This window comes from Tachyglossus aculeatus, chromosome 3, assembly GCF_015852505.1.
Source record: "Tachyglossus aculeatus isolate mTacAcu1 chromosome 3, mTacAcu1.pri, whole genome shotgun sequence".
Classification (NCBI taxonomy): Eukaryota; Metazoa; Chordata; class Mammalia; order Monotremata; family Tachyglossidae; genus Tachyglossus; species Tachyglossus aculeatus.
In genome coordinates, this window is record NC_052068.1 from 31,117,161 (window position 1) to 31,137,040 (window position 19,880).

A 19,880-nucleotide genomic window follows, 5' to 3' on the forward strand; every position below is an offset into this window, starting at 1 on the left:
AGAGGCAGGAGGAGCTTTTGTTCCTAACAGGGCTGGTTCATGTTGTTGCCTAGTTCCTTACATGTATCTTCACAATCCAGGAGCGTGATATTCAAGGGGTTGGGGTAGTCTGGATGCCTCTTTGTGTTAATAATAAAATTATGCTAACTTTTAAGCACTGACTATGGGTCTGTTCAAAGCCCCGGGATAACACAAATTCATCAGGTTGGACACAGTCACTATCCCACATGAGGCTCACAGCCTAAGTAGTAGGAGGGAGAACAGATAGTGACTCCCCATTCTGCAAATGAGAGAGCTGAGGCACAGAGAAGTGACGTGACTTGCCCAAGGCCACACAGGAGACAAGTGACAGAGCTGGGATTAGAACCCAGGTCCTTGGACTCCTAGGCGCATGCTCTTTTCAGAAGTCCATGCTGCTTCCCTGCAAGATTAACCCCTGCAAAACCAAAGGATTCAGTTGAGAAGAGAGGGAGAGATGAGGAACAGGGTTTACTTCTCTTCTCCCATTCAGAAACCTGAAAATTTACACAACTGTGGATTGCCCTGACTCTTTCTCTTTCAGGGACTGCAGTATCCATAGCACCAAGTCCTAGGAGATGGAGCAAGGACTTGGGAGTCAGAAGGACCTAGGCTCTAATCCCAGCTCCACCACTGTGTGACTTTGGGCAAGTGACAACTTCTCTGGGCCTCAGTTACCTCATCTGTAAAATGGGGATTAAGACGGTGAGCCCCATAAAGAACATGGACTATGTCCAACCTGATCAGCTTGTATCTATCACAGTACTTAGTATAGTGCATGGCACATTGTAAGCATTTAACAAATACCATAAACACAAAACAAAAAAATCATATGGTACCCTTCAGATAAATTCCCTACTCCCCATTTTGCAAAGAAGGTGAGGAACTGATCAATTCATTCAATTGTATTTATTGAGTGCTTACTGTGTGCAGAGCATTGTACTAATGCCCAAGACATTGATGTGGATAATACTTTTCCTATTGCAGAATCACCTATGTACTTTCCAATACTAAAATTTAGAAATGATTTTCACATAGCGGGAAGAAATAGAGAAGGAAGAGGTGATGAGGACTTGGTCCACCAGAATAAAATTCAGGGAATAGTATTTAACATATTTGGTTTGCTTATTATTATTAACAACAATGATAACCATAACAAATACTTATAATAATTGGGGCACTTGTTAAGCACTTCTGTGCCAAGTAGTATATTATGCGCTGGAGTAGATACTAGATAATAGGGTTTGACACAGTCCCTGTTCCACAGAGGGGCTCACAGTCCAAGTAGCGGGGAAAACAGATAATGGATCTCCATTTCGCAGATGAGGAAACTGAGACACAGAGAGATGAAGTGACTCTCCTAAGGTCACACAACAAACAAGTGGTGGAGCCAAGAGTAGAACCCAGGTCCTGCCTCTTTCCACCAGACCACACTGCTTAAGCGGGTGGATGAAGCCCTGGTGCTTCTGACCCCATTCCCTCTCATCTCATGAAATCTCTCGCTCCATCCCTTCTCCCCTCCTTAACTTACATCTTCAACCGCTCACTCTCCACTGGCTCCTTCCCCTCTGCCTTCAAACATGCCCATGTCTCTCCCATCCTAAAAAATCCCTCTCTTGACCCCACCTCACCTTCTAGTTATCGCCCCATATCCCTCCTACCATTCCTTTCCAAACTCCTTGAATGAGTTGTCTACACGCGCTGCCTTGAATTCCTCAACACCAACTCTCTCCTCGACCCCCTCCAGTCTGGCTTCCTTCCCCTACATTCCACGGAAACTGCCCTGTCAAAGGTCACCAATGACCTCCTGCTTGACAAATCCAACGGCTCGTACTCTATCCTAATCCTCCTTGACCTCTCAGCTGCCTTTGACACTGTGCACCACCCCCTTCTCCTCAACACGCTATCCGACCTTGGCTTCACAGACTCCGTCCTCTCCTGGTTCTCCTCTTATCTCTCCGGTCGTTCATTCTCAGTCTCTTTTGCAGGCTCCTCCTCCCCCTCCCATCCCCTTACTGTGGGGGTTCCCCAAGGTTCGGTGCTTGGTCCCCTTCTTTTCTCTATCTACACTCACTCCCTTGGTAACCTCATTCGATCCCACGGCTTCAACTATCATCTCTATGCTGATGACACCCAGATCTACATCTCTGCCCCTGCTCTCTCCCCCTCTCTCCAGGCTCGCATCTCCTCCTGCCTTCAGGACATCTCCATCTGGATGTCTGTCCACCACCTAAAACTCAACATGTCCAAGACTGAACTCCTTGTCTTCCCTCCCAAACCCTGCCCTCTCCCTGACTTTCCCATTACTGTGGATGGCACTACCATGCTTCCCATCTCACAAGCCCGCAACCTTGGTATCATCCTCGACTCCGCTCTCTCATTCACCCCTCACATCCAAGCCGTCACCAAAACCTGCCGGTCTCAGCTCCGCAACATTGCCAAGATCTGCCCTTTCCTCTCCATCCACACCGCTACCCTGCTTGTTCAAGCTCTCATCCTATCCCGTCTGGACTACTGCATCAGTCTTCTCTCTGATCTCCCATCCTCGTGTCTCTCCGCACTTCAATCCATACTTCATGCTGCTGCCCGGATTGTCTTTGTCCAGAAACGCTCTGGGCATGTTACTCCCCTCCTCAAAAATCTCCAGTGGCTACCAATCAATCTACGCATCAGGCAGAAACTCCTCACCCTGGGCTTCAAGGCTGTCCATCCCCTCGCCCCCTCCTACCTCACCTCCCTTCTCGCCTTCTACAGCCCAGCCCGCACCCAGGTCCGCTCCTCTGCCACTAATCTCCTCACGGTGCCTCGTTCTCGCCTGTCCATCAACCCCCAGCCCACGTCATCCCCCTGGGGATGCCCTCCCTCTGCCCATCCGCCAAGCTAGCTCTCTTCCTCCCTTCAAGGCCCTACTGAGAGCTCACCTCCTCCAGGAGGCCTTCCCAGACTGAGCCCCTTCCTTCCTCTCCCCCTCGTCGCCCCATCTTACCTCCTTCGCTTCCCCACAGCACCTGTATATATGTATATATGTTTATACATATATATTACTCTATTTATTTTACTTGTACATATCTATTCTATTTATTTTGTTAGTATGTTTGGTTTTGTTCTCTGTCTCTCCCTTCTAGACTGTGAGCCCACTGTTCGGTAGGGACTGTCTCTATATGTTGCCAACTTGTACTTCCCAAGTGCTTAGTACAGTGCTCTGCACACAGTAAGCGCTCAATAAATACGATTGATTGATTGATTGGACCTGATTTCTCATTCTGGCTCCACCATAAATTTACTGTGTGACTTCTGTTTGCTCATCTATACAACCAAGTTAGAAATCTCTCTAACGTTCCTTGAGGATAAATTATGAAAATAGATAAAAAAAGCACTCTGAGCTCCGTAAAGGGGAAGTTCTTCAGAGTATCCTTATTCAACTTCATCTGGAGAGGGAAAACAGCAAGCCCCTAAGAGAAGCAGTGTGGCTCAGTGGAAAGAGAATGGGCTTTGGAGTCAGAGGTCACGGGTTCAAATCCCAGCTCTGCCACTTGTCAGCTGTGTTAGTTTGGGCAAGTCACTTAACTTAGTGCCTCAGTTACCTCATCTGTAAAATGGGAATTAAAACTGTGAGCCCCCCGAGGGAAAACCTGATCACCTTGTAACATCCCTGGCGCCTAGAACAGTGGTTTGCACATAGTAAGCGCTTAACAAATACCACTATTATTATTATTACCAATAGACCCCTCAGAAAAGAAAGGTGGGAAAAGCAAGGATCAGGGTTTGCTTCTAGCCCCTCACAGAACTTATTTGGCTTTTCCTTTAGAAGCCCAGAATTTGCCATACTGATGAGAACAGGGCTGACCTGAATTTGGGGTGTGTGGGGGGTGTGTGTGTGTGTGGGGGGGTGGTGGTGGTGGTGTGTGTGTGTGTGTGTGTGTGTGTGTGTGTGTGTGTGTGTGTGTGTGTGTGTGTGCGCGCGCGCGCCAACCGGGGGCAGGGCTGCTGTAACTTTGAGCCTGTCTGATACTGGTAAGCTCGTCTCTAGACTGTAAATTGGTTGTGGGCAGGGAATGTCTGCTTATTGCTATATGTATGGTGCTCTGCACCCAGTAAACGCTCAATGAATACAATTTAATGAATGAGGGCAGGGCTGCCATAATGTTGTGTTTTGTGACAGTGTGAGCCGCCGGCAACATTGTGCCTGTATGACACTGTGAGCCCACCGGGAGCAGGGCCACCTTGGTGTTGTGCTTGTGTTGCACTGTGAGTCCCCCAGGGGCAGGGCTGCTGCTCCTGTTGGGCCTGTCTGACACAGTGACTGTAGGTTGTCTCTAGATGGTAAACTCCTCTCTAGGCTGTAAACTCAATGTGGGCAGGGTATTCTGATGATTTGACACCTGACCACATGTTTTGTTTTGTTGTCTGTCTCCCCCTTCTAGACTGTGAGCCCAGTTGTTGGGTAGGGACCGTCTCTATATGCTGCCAACTTGTACTTCCCAAGCACTTAGTACAGTACTCTGCACACAATAAGTACTCAATAAATATGAATGAATGAATGTGTCTGCTTATTGTTATTAGGAAAATTAGGTGCCTAGGCATCCTGTTTTACATTCTTCCAAGTGCCTAGAATAGTGCTCTGCATACAATAAGACAATAAATACCATTGATGGATTGTTCACCTCTCTAATTTGTGTGGTTTGGGTGGCCCAGCCTCAATTGTATTGGAATTCAAATTAACGGGGGTTTAACCCCACGAAAAAGAGTTAGACTTAAGGAAGAACTTCTTGGGAAGACATTGGAACCAAGAAGAGAGGAAATTGTTGTCTCCTCCTTAAGAGCAGGGTAACAACATCAAACAATAAGCCATGTTGGTCTCCTGAATAGAACATAGGGCTGGAGTCAGAATAACTGGGTTCTAAACCCAGCTCCACCATTTGTCTGCTGTGTGACCTTGGGCAAGTGACATCTTCTCTGGGCCTCAGTTACCTTATCTGTAAAATGGGGATTAAGACTGTGAGCCCCCTGTGGAACATGGTCAGCTTGTATCTACCCCAGTATTTAGTACAATGCTTGGCACATAATAAGCACTTAAATCATCATCATCATCAATCGTATTTATTGAGCGCTTACTATGTGCAGAGCACTGTAATAAGCACTTGGGAAGTACAAATTGGCAACATATAGAGACAGTCCCTACCCAACAGTGGGCTCACAGTCTAAAAGGGGGAGACAGAGAACAAAACCAAACATACTAACAAAATAAAATAAATAGAATAGATATGTACAAGTAAAATAAATAGAGTAATAAATATGTACAAACATATATACATATATACAGGTGCTGTGGGGAAGGGAAGGAGGTAAGATGGGGGGGATGGAGAGGAAGGAAGGGGCTCAGTCTGGGAAGGCCTCCTGGAGGAGGTGAGCTCTCAGCAGGGTCTTGAAGGGAGGAAGAGAGCTAGCTTGGCGGATGGGCAGAGGGAGGGCATTCCAGGCCCAGGGGATGACGTGGGCCGGGGGTCGACGGTGGGACAGGCGAGAACGAGGTACTGTGAGGAGATTAGTGGTGGAGGAGCGGAGGGTGCGGGCTGGGCTGTAGAAGGAGAGAAGGGAGGAGAGGTAGGAGGAGGCGAGGTGATGGACAGCCTTGAAGCCGAGGGTGATGAGTTTCTGCCTGATGCACAGATTGATTGGTAGCCACTGGAGATTTTTGAGGAAGGGAGTAATATGCCCAGAGCGTTTCTGGACAAAGATAATCCGGGCAGCAGCATGAAGTATGGATTGAAGTGGAGAGAGACACGAGGATGGGAGATCAGAGAGAAGGCTGATGCAGTAGTCCAGACGGGATAGGATGAGAGCTTGAATGATCAGGGTAGCGGTATGGATGGAGAGGAAAGGGCGGATCTTGGCAATGTTGCGGAGCTGAGACTGGCAGGTTTTGGTGACGGCTTGGATGTGAGGGGTGAAATACCTTAAATACCATAAAACACTAGTTAGAATAATAATAATAATAACAACAATTATAATGGTATTGGTTAGGCACTTACTATGAGCTAAGGCCCCTCTCAGGATTGCACCTTGACAGTTTCCAGTTCTCTGCCAGTCTCGACTACAGGAGGGAGAGTCAAACAGAGGCATACCCATTCCATTTCTAGCTTGAGCAGTGGCTAGCGAGTGGAAGGCGATCTGCTACAAGTCAAAACTGACCTGTGCTGGGCAGCAGTGGCATGGGTCGAGGGTTTATCACTGAAGGAGGCAGTGATAAACCACTTCTGTATTTTTACCAAGGAAACTCTATGGAAACACTACTAGAACGATTGTAGACGGAGGTGGGGCATTCTGGGAGAGATGTGTCCATGGGGTTGCTATGGGTCGGAGATGACTCGACAGCATTAGACAAGACAAGAATGAGCTAAGGATTCTACTAAGCACTGGAGTAGATACAAAATAATCTAGTTAGATTCAGCCCCTGTCCTATATGGGGCTCACAGTTTAAGTAGTAGGGAGAACAGGTATTTAATCTCCATTCTTCAGATGGGAAAATTGAGCTGGGATTAGAACCCACCATTTTACTCCCAGCTCCGTTCTCTTTCTGTCAAATCAAGCTGCTTCCAGGTGAACTTTAGGATGCTATTTGTCCAGGAAGAGTTGAGTGCAGTCTTACCTGAAGGTTTTCTTTCTCCATGCTTATGCCCCTCTTAAAAAGTAACCAGCTGCCAGAGAGAGAGAGAGATTCAAGACCACAGAAGAAAACCAAAATCCAGGGTCTAAACACACAGACAGTCAGAACATGGTTAGGAGGGGAAGAGACAGAGAAGTTCCGTTGGAGAGGAAAGGTGGAAGGCAAATCAGAAACTTAATTTCCTTTCTTGATGGTTACGTAACTGTCAGATCCTGACTGGGTAACTCAGGGTCTCCCAGCCCTCAGTCTCAGTCACAGGCCAGTCTTGGAATGAGATTTCTGGGTTTAGGCTAACCACAATAATGCAGCAAAGAAAAACAACGGTCTCAAAGGGCCCCTAAAGAAATTAACAATAGTGTGGAAGTCACGGAAGGCTACCAGATGACATTCATTGCAAAGGAAAACTCTTAAATGCATTCTAAGTATTTAAGCTGCCTTTTTGTAAGATAAATACTTGATTTGTCTCTTTGAATGAATCTCCAACACAATGCTTAATGGAAGCTGTAGATGTAGCAGTTTCCTCAAGATTGGTGTCACGGATTTAGAATGAGGCATTTCTTTCCCAGTCCACTCCCGGCAGAAGTACTCAACAACGGAATGAGTTACCAAGGAAATTATCAAATGCCCATCCCATGGGAACCTTTCCAAAAATATTTAAAAAAAAAAAGAAAAAGAAGAATTTATGTATTTATATTAATGTCTGTCTCCTCCTCTAGACTGTAAACTTGTTGTGGGCAGGAAACACGTCTACTAACTCAGTTATACTGCAGTCTCCCAAATTCTTAGGACAGTGCTCTGCATACAGTAAGTGCTCAGTGTATATGATTGACAACTCCTTTTCATGGAAAACTAGGCAATCGTCTGCCTATCAAATAGCATAGCATAGTGGACAGAGTCCTGGGAGTCAGAAGGTCATGGGTTCTAATCCTGACTCCACCACTTGTCTGCTGGGTAATTTTGGGCAAGTCATTTCACTTCTCTCTGCCTCAGTTACTTCATCTGTAAAATGGGGATCAAGAGTGTGAGCCCCATGGGGGACAGAGACTGTCCAACACTTTGTGTTCCTAAAGGTGTCAGGCAAAGGCATTTGTGTAAACACTGGTTTGGCAAAAGGGCCTCACTACCTTGGCACAACTACTACTTTGAAGTCACTCAAGTCTATTAAAACCACTGTCAAAGAAAATATGAATACTAAAACTTGCAGTTGACACTTCAACTGCACTGTTCATAGCACTACAAATTTTAGTTCATTGTATGTTACTGTAGAGGCAGGTTTTCTTGTTTTTGTTTTTTGGGTTTGGGTGGGTTTTTTTTGGTTCTTTTTATTATTTTGGAGTATATCCATTTAGTTTCAGAGTAGACAATCTTCCGCTTGGAAAAATTAATCTCAGGCCTACACAAAAATGTATAACGTAATTTATATATATGTAGATACAAATTAGATATATATATATATATATATATATATATGCACACGGTAGATATAGATAGATGACTAGCATGCATTTAGTTTAAATTTATGAAAGTATAAAAGATAATTGCTCTTTAAATTAGATGTTTTTGGTAGTGTGCTAAAAAAACTTATAGACTATATGTATCCAGTTAACGAGTCATTTCAGTCTTTTAAAATTCCACATTGGGGAAATACCATGAAGTAAAAAATCCAGCTCTCCCATTATGAGGCGTGAGAGTTCCCCATTTTACAGATGAGGTAACTGAGGCACAGAGAAGTTAAGTGACTTGCCCAAAGTCAAACAGCTGACAAATGACAGAGGCAGGATTAGAACCCACGACCTCTGACTCCCAAGCTCTTTCCACCGAGCCATGCTGCCTGGTTTCCCCAATAGCATTCTAGTCAAATTGCTCAGGGAAAAAAGATTGGGAGAGAACTGAGTTAATGTGTCATATGACCATAAAACTCCCCCACTTAGATTTCTAAACTCCTTGAATATAGGGACTGTGACTTCTACTTCCACTGTGCTCTGTAAGTGTTTCTGTGGAGATGTAACCTCATAAACCTACCTGAAAAGAGCCTTCAGGAGACTGTCCATAACAAAAATCCTCCTCTGTTGCTACTTATATGCAAATTTAAAGAGTTAAGAGTCATAGTTACTGGATAATGCTCCTGCACAATTTCAATTTTTTGTGATAAAAAGCACACTCTGCATTCACCCTTTTGTGGATATGAGGTCTGTAGCTATCCTTGCCTGACTAGGCATGAGAAATAGTTATCCCAGTGAGATTTGTCCCCAAGGGAAAAGGGAGGAGAGCAAATACATATATATATATATATATATAGGCACTTATAGTTCTGATCCAAATGGTATACAATTGTGATTTAGGAGTAGCTTTGCTCTGGGCTTCTGGCCTGGCTGGTACAGGTCTTAATTACAGCTGAGGAAGCCACGGAGATTGGGGCAGTCTTGGTGGATTGGGATCGCTCATCCATACGCCTAAAAGTGCTCAAGAGTTCCTGGATCCCAATCCCTGGAAACAGTTATTTGGAACTTACTAGGAACCCCAAATGGACCAATCACCCAGATCACCCTAAAACCACTCCGGGCACCTGCCCACTCTGAATGCGGAAGGACTAGAAAAGGTGCCCTCAATCATGCCTTCCTCATTGTATTTGTTGATGATTTTGACACCCATCTACATGTTTTGTGTTGTTGTCTGTCTCCCCCTTCCAGACTGTGAGCCCGTTGTTGGGTAGGGACCGTCTCTATATGTTGCCGACTTGTACTTCCCAAGCGCTCAGTACAGTGCTCTGCACACAGTAAGCACTCAATAAATACGATTGAATGAATGAATGTTGCTTGTATTCACTCCAGCAGTGTGTTAGTCTGGCACACAGTAAGCACTTAACAACTACCATAATTACTAATCATTATTATTTGCTTTGTGCAGAGCATGATGCTGACTGCTTGGGGGCGGGTACTTACAATCAGGATCCCTGCCCTCAAGCAGCTCAGAGCCCCAGAGGGAGCCAGGACTCTATTACAACAGAAAGGCTGGATCAGAGGTCACCTTGGCTTCCAGCAAACAGGTCAGTTGGTAGTGACCGGGTGTGGCATGGCTGAATACAAGGCAAGGGAGACCTGTCATTCCTACAAGTCATTCACTCACAGAGACATGAGACAAGCACCAACTGGAAATTCCTACTTGGCCAATTTAGCTGCCAGGGTGCCAATAAAAATAGCATGGTTCAAGAGAAGCAGCGCGGTTCAGTGGAAAGAGCCCAGGCTTTGGAGTCAGAGGTCATGGGTTCGAATCCCAGCTCCGCCACTTGTCAGCTGCGTGACTTTGGGCAAGTCACTTCTCTGGGCAAGTTCCCTCATCTGTAAAATGGGTATGAAGACTGTGAGCCCCTTTTGGGACAACCGGATCAACTTGTAACCTCCCTAGCACTTAGAACAGTGCTTTGCACATAGTAAGTGCTTAATAAATGCCATCATTATTATTATGTAAATGCAAATGTATTGGCCCTCCTAAAGCAAGGCCATCACTGCTGCTCTCTGAAAACCTACCTTTCTGAGTGGTATTGGTCTCCCTTCCCTGCTCAATGGAACGATTATGTGCAATGTCACTAACTCAAGATTGAGAGTAGATTTCCATTTTCAATTCAGCTTGGAAACATCTCCCACAGCGCACTTTTCACTTATCTCCTAGCGACAATCCATCTGAGGGTGGGGAGTGGCATGGATTTAAAAATACAAGACCTACGCTGCGGAGTGTAGCTACAATTATTTTCAAACTCAGAGACTCTATATATGTGTGCTTAGTACAGTGCTCTGCACACCGTAAGCGCTCAATGTATACGATTGAATGAATGAATGCATGTGTATATATGTATATATGATGATGATATTTGTTAAGCGCTTACTATGTGCAAAGCACTGTTCTAAGCGCTGGAGAGGTTACAAGGTGATCAGGTTGTCCCACAGGGGGATCACAGTTTTAATCCTCATTTTACAGATGAGGTAACTGAGGCACAGAGAAGTTAAGTGACTTGCCCAAAGTCACACAGCTGACAGCTGGTGGAGCTGGGATTTGAACCCATGAACTCTGACTCCAAATTCCATGCTCTTTCCACTGAGCCATGCTGCTTCTGTGTGTGTGTGTGTGTGCGTGTGTGTATATGTATATGTGTGTACATATATTTATAATATGCATACATATATGACATAATTATGGTACTTGTTAAGCACTTACTATGTGCCGTTCACTGTTCTAAGCGCTGGGGTAGATACAGGCTAATCAGGTTGGACACAGTCCCTATCCCACAGGGGGCTCACACTCTTAATCCCCATTTTATAGATAAGGTAACTGAGGCCTACAGAAGTTAAGTGACTTGACCAAAGTCACACAGCAGACAAGTGGTGAAGCCAGGATTAGAACACACTTTGCTCCTCTGGTGCGAACCTCCTCACTGTGCCTCGTTCTTGTCTGTCCTGCCGTCGACCACTGGACCACATCCTACCTCTGGCCTGGAATGCCCTCTCTTCTCACATCCGCCAAACTAGCACACTTCCCCCCTTCAAAGCCCTAATGAAAGCTCATCTCCTCCAGGAGGCCTTCCCATCATCATCAATCATATTTATTGAGCGCTTACTATGTGCAGAGCACTGTACTAAGCACTTGGGAAGTACAAATTGGCAACATATAGAGACAGTCCCTACCCAACAGTGGGCTCACAGTCTAAAAGACTGAGCCTGACTGAGCCCCCTTTTTTCTCTGCTCCTCCTCCCTGCCCCATCGCCCCGATTCACTCCCTCTTTTCCACCCCTCTCCCCACCCCACAGCACTTGTGCATACATGCACATATTTATTTTTCTATTAACTTTATTAAAGATTTGTATATATCTATAATTCTATCTATTTATATTGATGCCTGTCTACTTGTTTTGGTATTTTTGTTTTCTTTCTCTCCCCTTTCTAGACTGTGAGCCCATTGTTAGGTAGGGATTGTCTCTAGTTGTTGCCAAATTGTACTTTCCAAGCACTTAGTACAGTGTTCAGCACACAGTAAGCGTTCAATAAATACGATTGAATGAATGAATGCACCCAAGTCTTTCTGACTCCTGGGCCCATGTTCTATCCACTAAGCCATGTTGCTTCCCAAAACTGTATATATATACCAAGACTACAGTATTTGGTGTCCTATAGCCCCAAGTGATGCTGCTACATCACTTAGGGCTTCAGGACGCCGGAAGTCTTGGTTTATTTCTTCTAAATAAACACTTGAAAAGAAAGAGGCTTGCAAGGAAACTATGCCTCTCAGCGCAGCAGTGCACAAAGCCAGTACCCTAAGCTTCTGCTAAACTTCGAGCCAGCAATATTGTGAAGAGATGCTCATGGCTAGATGACAACAGTGGGCTGGCCTTACGAACCCGTCACTCGGGGCAGGAAGGAAAAAAGAAAAGATCAAGAAATCATTCTTAGATGCATGTTAAGTTTCAGAAATTGACCTTTATTTGTCGTACTAATCAGTTTCTTTACCTCTTTTGATACAAAGTGACATTTTTACTTATAGTCCAGAAAAATCACAGTCAGAACAGTACCTGTCTCTTTCAAATGTACCATCGTTCAAAACACTAATTTCAACTTTTTTTAAAAGCCTGTTGTCCCTCAGTATGAAAACTACATAGACTAGGTAATTCATCAGTTAAGTATTCTACAGTTTCCTTTTAGTAGTTTGAGCTAAAAAAAAAAATGTACCTCTAAAACAAAGGACACAACTCAGGACCAACATATTTGCTGTCTTAAAGAACTGTGCAAGAAAATCCCTTTTTTTAATTAAAAAAATGCAAACAAAAGCAAAACTACAATCTGGATTCTAGGACTAAAAAAAAAATTACTGTTAAAAAAAATGAAATGTTAGGAACAGTGATTAAGATATAGTCCTATTCAAATGATACTTCAATAAACAAAGTACAGTACCTACCAACAGGACGCAGTTAAGGCAGAGTCCAATACAACAAACCTGTGTCAGGGCTCTCCCCAGCTTCGGAAGTGCAAAAAAAAAGAGAAAAATAACGCCCGACAAACAATAGATATCATGGTATTTGGTAAAAAAGAGTGTGAATAAGTGTTGCAATCAATCCTAAAAAGGAATAGGCTCTTATCTATTTATTGTTTTTGAAAGTGACTTTACCATTCATGGTACCTCCCTAAAAGGCTTTCTGGGAAAACCCTCAGCTGAGAAGGTCCTCATATTAAATTAAACAACAAAACAAAACCCTACGTGAATGCTACACATTGAATTACAAGCTTAAGAATTACCCTGCAAAATTGCACCAACGTAAGTCGTCGATATTTACAGAATCCGAAAAAGGACATGAGAGCGGGTGTGGGGACTGAGCTTCTGGCCGCCGCCGCCGCCCTGCTCATCAGACCAGGCCCAAGAAACGAACCAACGAATGAACCATTTCACCCCCATCACGAACAAGAAGCGCCGACGTCCAAGCAGGAGACGATGGTTATCTACCAGTAAGCGCTCAATAAACATGACTGAATGAATACCGGATCCGTGCAAGGGGAAAGACAGAATTTTGACAGTTTGGAAAGCCCGAGAATGGCTGGCCTGTAGAGGTGGGCCTGGACCCCAGGGACCACCTGGGGTCTCACCCATGGGACACTTTCCAAGCTGACAGAAACATCGCCAGGGCGAGTCCCACAGTCCACCCGTTGGTGGGCCTTGTGTGGGTGCCCCCCACCCACCTTGGCTGGAGAGTGTTGCTTCACTGAGAACGACTGACAAAAGAAAGAATGGGCAGAAGGGAGAGAATTTGGGGATGGGGAAGAGAGAGAGCAGGGGCCGATGAAAGGGGCGATGGGCAACCACACACACAGACATTCAAGTAAACATGAACAACCAAATACTTGGAAAAGGTTTGTAAACGTGTGATTCTAAAAGATTCTCTCTGCAACATCACGATCGGTCTGTTGCCCAAAGGTCCGTCTATGCTGAACCCCAGTCTATCCAAATCTCATTTGTAGGATTTATAAAAACAACAACAACAACAAAAAAACCCCAACGACAACCCGGAAAAACAAACAAAAACCACAAAGCAGATTTAAGAGGAATGAATTACAGTGGCCAAAGCCTCACTCCCATCTAGCTCCCAATCCCTGGGAATGGAAACGGATGCTCTCAGTACTCCTGGTTCAGTGTACCGTTCCCCCACACGAAGGACTGCCTGGATATATATTTCATATGTATTTATAAAAAAGAAATGTTTAATCGCGTGTTATTTACACCGGCGGACTGATTTCTACCACTTCACAGCAAAATGTCCATCTATAGCGGGCAGGCTGGAATCCACAGGACTTTGTTTTGCTCTTGATGAACAGTTGCCATGATCTGAGTGCAAATGGTTGAAAGAGCTCCGCCCTGGACAATTCCTGCAAGCAAACCACGCCAACACAGGGACAGTCAAACACGCGTGAATAGTCTGGAGTCCAGCCTCTCCCACTCCTCCCTCCTGCAAACCGACTCGGTTCATCCCTTGGCCCATTTGAGCCCCACCGCTGGAGGATGGGAAAGGAGATGGGGCTCATCCATTTCCCTACTTATTCATGACTGAAAGTAAGGCTGGCTGAGCCCCAAACCTTCCCCTTTGAACAGAGCTCCTGAAATGAGGAACGTAAGATGGAAAACTGATTCCCGTTTGAAACCTGGGGCTTGGGATGGCAGCATCCAGCAGCTCAACTGGAAAAGGCTGACACTTTTTGGAAGGTTCTCCTCATAGCTTTTTTAAGGAGACAGTTCATTCACTCAATCATACTTATTGAGTGCTTACTGTGTGAAGAGCACTGTACTAAGCGCTTAGAAAATACAATTCGGCAACAGATAGAGACAATCCCTACCCAACAATGGGCTCACAGTCTAGAAGACGGTGAAACGAAGTGTCAGACAAATGCTACATCCCGGTTGAAAACTGGGAGTCAATGCCTGAGGACGGACCTGCATGGAGCACTGTAATCGAGAAAGGAGTGGCTCTCTGAGCAAAAGTTTCATAAGGTGCTACAAACATTTAGCATGACTATACAAGGGACAAGCTTTTGGTGTACACAATAGTGGGCAGAACTGTGGGTTCCACACTGGCCTTTAGAGGCCAGAATGCGCTCATACGTGAATCTCACCATTCAATGGTATCTTCTACAAATATGAAGGCCAGATATTCTCCATCAGCACTTGGTACAGTGCTCTGCACAGACTAAGTGCTCAAAAACTACCATTGTTTGACTGACAGAAATATAGATATTGCTACTCTATGTTTATTACCTGTTCCCACTGTTTTGCAGAGTTAATTTTTTTCATGTGAGTCTTGGGTCCCTCCCTTTTTGATCCTCAATTCCTTAGGGCAAGAACCTTATCTACCTGTGTTTTCTCTGTATTTCCACAAATGCCCAATGCAGGGCAAATACAATGTGATGTTAACAGTGGGGATGGCTGCTGACATTTTTATCAAATGAGGTCTGGGGGTTAGCCATGAACTTCATATGAATTTCACTTTCACTATTCCCATTAGGGCTAACAGTTCTCAAGGAAACTGTTGAATCTAGGTATCGTGAGGAAAATGGCTTTCATCAACGGCTAATATGCCAGGTCTCAGGATCCCTACTGGAGCATTACTGACAATTAAATGATCAGAGGGACAGAAGGGCTTTGCTAACTGTGTACGAGTTGAGGCTCTAGCTTGAAGAATTTAAGTGTTAAATTCTATAACTATAGAATTTACCTGAAGGTTATCAAACACTCTGTCCTGCTGGAAGCTGGTCTTAGAAACGCATCTTGATATTTTCAGCTTCGATTCTCTCTCCAGTCCAACTAAAACTGGCTTATTTCCCATTCCCTGGGACCTCAAATCTACCCCTTTTCTAACTGCTCGGTACTGGATTTAGAAAGTAGCTATAAACTGGGGAGAACTCCAGCAATTTCTTAAAAGCCTACGCAAGCAAATTGGGAGCCTGGCTATTTTAACGACATGAATGAGAACCATGGGACTCAACACTTTCGGCCCTGAAGACCAACAAGCGCAGTCCCTTCTCCCTCCCACTCCACACAATTCCCCACTTCGGTATCTCTATCACATATGCAGAGGCTCATAAAATACCCAAACCAGAATCAAAAGTCACAGAACCCACCACATTATGGCAAATGGAATTTCGCAAACCCCACTTTCAGCAAGCCCTGCAGTGTTAAACAGTATCTACAGCCATAACCTCTGGCTTGGAATAACTGTTCCTTAGTAACCTCATGCTTCCTTTGTAATACCGCCTTCCCAACCCTTGGAAGTAGACTGTATTCCCTAAGATGAGATTCGAAATAATTACATACCTGTGAAGTATTTGCTGTACTCCTGTTCTATCTTTTGAGCCGTCTCAAATTGTTCTTTGGAATGTCTCTGCGTAACTTTGTCCCTCAGGAAGAAGGGATCTTTCTGCTCTCTGTTGGAAAACCCGCAAAACGATTCTTAGCTATCTCACTCTTTAGCAACCTTAAGGTTTGTCAGGAGTCTGAGAGGCCTAGGTAGAATGAATAACCTTGGGTGGAGAATGCCCTCTGGAGTAAAATTTACATGAAGAACTGTGACACCTCAAAGCTGGGCCAAAGTATGCCTCAGCAGCAGAAGGAGTTACAAGTTGGTAGTCAAAGTGGTAATGAAAGTCTAGAGAAAAAGCACACAGCTGCTAATGGTCCAACATTTCTGCTGGAATTATGGGCCAAGAAAGATGGGAGGGGATGTTTCAGCAGTGTTGGATCTCTGGGATGTGTATGGATGGAGGAGGAGCAAAGGGGAAGGCAAGCACATGAACCACTTGCCCAAACACTGGGCCAGAGGGAAAGGGGAGAAGAGAGGTAGAGAGATAGAGGAGGGGGAAGAGATGGGTGTGTGCATGTGGGTGGGGGGGGAAGGGGAGTGATGGAAAGACAGAGTGAGAGAAGAGGGGCGAGAAAGGGGGAGAGATATAGAGAGCGAGAGCAAAAGAGAAGAGGGGGAGAGGGAGAAATTGGCGAGGGATGGGGAGAGAAAACTGTTCCAAGAACTGCTTTCTTCAAGGGACACGCATGGGCAAACCTCTTTTACTCTACCTTCCCTTTTTGGGAATAACATCTCAGCTCATCAAGATGAACCTCAGATAAAATCACTTCATTTATTGGTGGGAGAAAGCTTGTAAAAGGAAATTGAGGATGCAGAGGGAGCCTGTTAATATAACTCCATGTAAATCATGTTCAAAAGTAGAGTACACTCCAATATATTGTACCAAATGCTTTCATGACATGTTTTAGCTAAAACGCTGTTGGGAAACTAGGGAATGTTCATCCAAAAAAACCGCAAACCTGTCTGCAGGATGCCGCAGAAGAAATAGTTTTTGTGTGTTTACAGTTTATGAGTGCTATTTTTTTTTTTAATGACATCTGTTAAGCACTTACTATTTGCCAGGCACTATACTAAGAGCTGGGGTTTTGTCTTGTCTTATACCACTGAGTCGTTTCCGACCTACAGTGTCACCATGGACACATCTCCCCCGGGATGCCCCGCTCTCCATCGACAATCGCTCTAGTAGTGTATCCATACAGTTTTCTTGGTAAAAATATGGAAGTGGTTTACCACTGTCTCCTTCCACACAATAAATTAGAGTCTCCGCCTTCGACTCTCTCCTATGCCGCTGATGCCCAGCGTGGGTGAGTTTTGACTTGTAGCAGATTGCCTTCCACTTGCTAGCCATTGCCCAAGCTAGAAATGGAATGGGTAGGCCTCTGCTTGACTCTCCCTCCCATAACTGAGACTGGTAGGGTACTGGAAACTCTCCAGGTGCGACCCTGAGAGTGGGAAGAGCTGGGTAGAATCAAGCTAATCAGGTTGAACACAGTCCCTGTTCCACATGGGGCTCACCATCTTAACCCCCATTTTACAGAAGAGGGAACTAAGCCTCAGAGAAGCTAAGAGACTTGCTCAAGATCTCACAGCAGACAAGTGGCAGAGCTGGGATTAGAACTCAGGTCCTTCTGACTACCAGGCTGCTCTATGCACTCGCCAAGCTGTGTCTCAAAAGTTGCAGGACTATATGCAAAAACCAAACTTTATTCAGGGTTTTATGAGGATTTAGTCTCCTGGTTATAGGAGAACTGTGTTTATCTTCTGCGGCCTTCTGGGTCACCTCTGCACTTGAGTCTGTGCCCTGTAAGCACTTAGGATATTAACTTCCTGACACCAAGCCATAGGATGAATGTACGTATCTATATTCGGCCATCTCCTCTACCTGTAATTTACTGTAAAACCTGTCTCCCCCAGATTGTAAGCTCTATGAGGGCCAAGAACATGTCTAATCACTCTATTATATACTCTCCCAAGTACTTTATAATTGGGGTACTTGTTAAGCACTCAGAAGGTGCCAAGCACTGTACTAAGCACTGGGGTAGCTACAAGATAATCATATCAGACACAGCCTCTGTACCAATTGGGATTCAGTCTTAGTAGGAGGGGGAACAGGTACTGAATCCCCACTTTACAGATAAGGAAACTGAGGCACAGAGAAATGACTTGCCCAAGATCACATGACATCACAGACACGTAGCAAAGCCAGGATTGGAAACCAGATCCTCTGATTCCCAGGTCCCTGCTCTTTCCACTAAGTCATGCTATTTAGTATACAGTACTCTGCAAGCAGCGTGGCTCAGTGGAAAGAGCCCGGGCTTTGGAGTCAGAGGTCATGGGTTCATATCCCAGCTCCGCCAATTGTCAGCTGTGTGACTTTGGGCAAGTCACAACTTCTCTGGGCCTCAGTTACCTCACCTGTAAAATGGGGATTAAGACTGCGAGCCCTCCCTGGGACAACCTGATCACCTTGTAACCTCTTCAGCGTTTAGAACAGTGCTTTGCACATAGTAAGCGCTTAATAAATGCCATTATTATTATTATTATTATTATCTCATCTCAGGGTCACACCTGGAGAGTTTCCAGTACTCTACCAGTCTCGACATCAGGAGGGAGAGTCAAGCAGAGGCCTGTCCATTTCATTTCTAGCTTGGGCAGTGGCTAGTGAGTGGAAGGCAATCTGCTACAAGTCAAAACTCACCTGTGCTGGACAGCAGTGGCAGGGGAGAGAGTCGAGGGCAGAGACTTGTTTACTGCGCGGAAGGAGGCAATGGTAAACAACTTCCTGATTTTTTCCAAGAAAACTATGAATAGGCTACTAGAATGATTGCAGGTGGAAGTGGGGTGTTCTGGGAGAGATGTGTCTATGGCGTCGCTATGGGTTGGGCACGACTCGACAGCATAAGACAAAACTCTGCATATAGTAGAGAACAGGCATGGCTCAATGGAAAGAGCACGGGCTTTGGAGTCGGAGGTCATGGGTTCAAATCCCGGCTCTGCCAATTGTCAGCTGTGTGACTTTGGGCAAGTCACTTAACTTCTCTGGGCCTCAGTTCCCTCATCTGTAAAATGGGGATTAAGACTGTGAACCCCCCGTGGGACAACCTGATCACCTTGTAACCTACCCAGCGCTTAGAACAGTGCTTTGCACATAGTAAGCGCTTAACAAATGCCATCATTATTATTATAGTATGCACTCGGCAAACATCGCTGACTGACTGATCAGTCACTGGGATTGTGCACAATTCTCTCCACTTAAGGTCCACGTACCCCACCTGAGCCCTTCGCCTGACTGAGGCAGAGAACAGGGCCTGGCTCTCAGAGAGGTCACTTACTTGATCTGTTTAGCATTCTTGTAGCGGATAAAGATGACGATGGGGTAGATGTGGATGCTGTGCAGCCGCTCGATGGCATGGGGAGCAATGTCCAGGAGACAATGACAATCCTAACAATAATTAGCATACAATTACCATATACATCTCAATTGCTGTGCCCACCGGGCTTTTTATATACCACCTCAAAACCCACCAGACCCCAGCTTCTCCCATAGCAATAGCAGTAATAACTGTGGTATTTGTAAAGAGCTTACTATGTGTATGGCATTGTATTAGGCGCTGGGGTGGATACACATGGGGCACACGCTCTCAATCTCCATTTTACAGATGAGGTAACTGAGGCACAGGGAAGTTAAGTGACTTGCCCAAGGCCACACAGCAGATAAGTGGCGGAGATGAAATTAGATGCCTTCCAGAAATCCCATCTTCTTCAGGAAGCTTTCCCCAATTAATAATAACAACAAAATTAACTGT

The 19,880-nt window shown here is 45.2% G+C and overlaps 1 protein-coding gene and 2 non-coding genes across 9 annotated transcripts in view; 1 reads left to right on the forward strand and 2 right to left on the reverse strand.

The window, feature by feature from the left end:
• Positions 1–12,132: 12,132 nt before the first annotated feature.
• Positions 12,133–19,880, reverse strand: part of DLG5 (discs large MAGUK scaffold protein 5) — a 177,243-nt gene continuing 169,495 nt past the window's right edge. For all 7 annotated transcript variants that reach the window (XM_038744424.1, XM_038744428.1, XM_038744426.1 and 4 more), the window contains 3 exons: positions 19,407–19,516; positions 16,029–16,138; positions 12,133–14,089 (listed from right to left, as the gene is read on the reverse strand). In XM_038744424.1, coding sequence (XP_038600352.1) covers positions 13,986–14,089; positions 16,029–16,138; positions 19,407–19,516 — 324 coding nt within the window. In that variant the 3' untranslated portion in view covers positions 12,133–13,985. The remainder of the gene's footprint in view (positions 14,090–16,028; positions 16,139–19,406; positions 19,517–19,880) is intronic.
• LOC119926098 lies at positions 17,389–17,526 on the reverse strand. Its single transcript, XR_005450008.1, has one exon. It is a non-coding gene; the product is annotated as a small nucleolar RNA SNORA7 (small nucleolar RNA).
• Positions 18,625–18,762, forward strand: LOC119926149. The gene has a single exon (XR_005450053.1). It is a non-coding gene; the product is annotated as a small nucleolar RNA SNORA7 (small nucleolar RNA).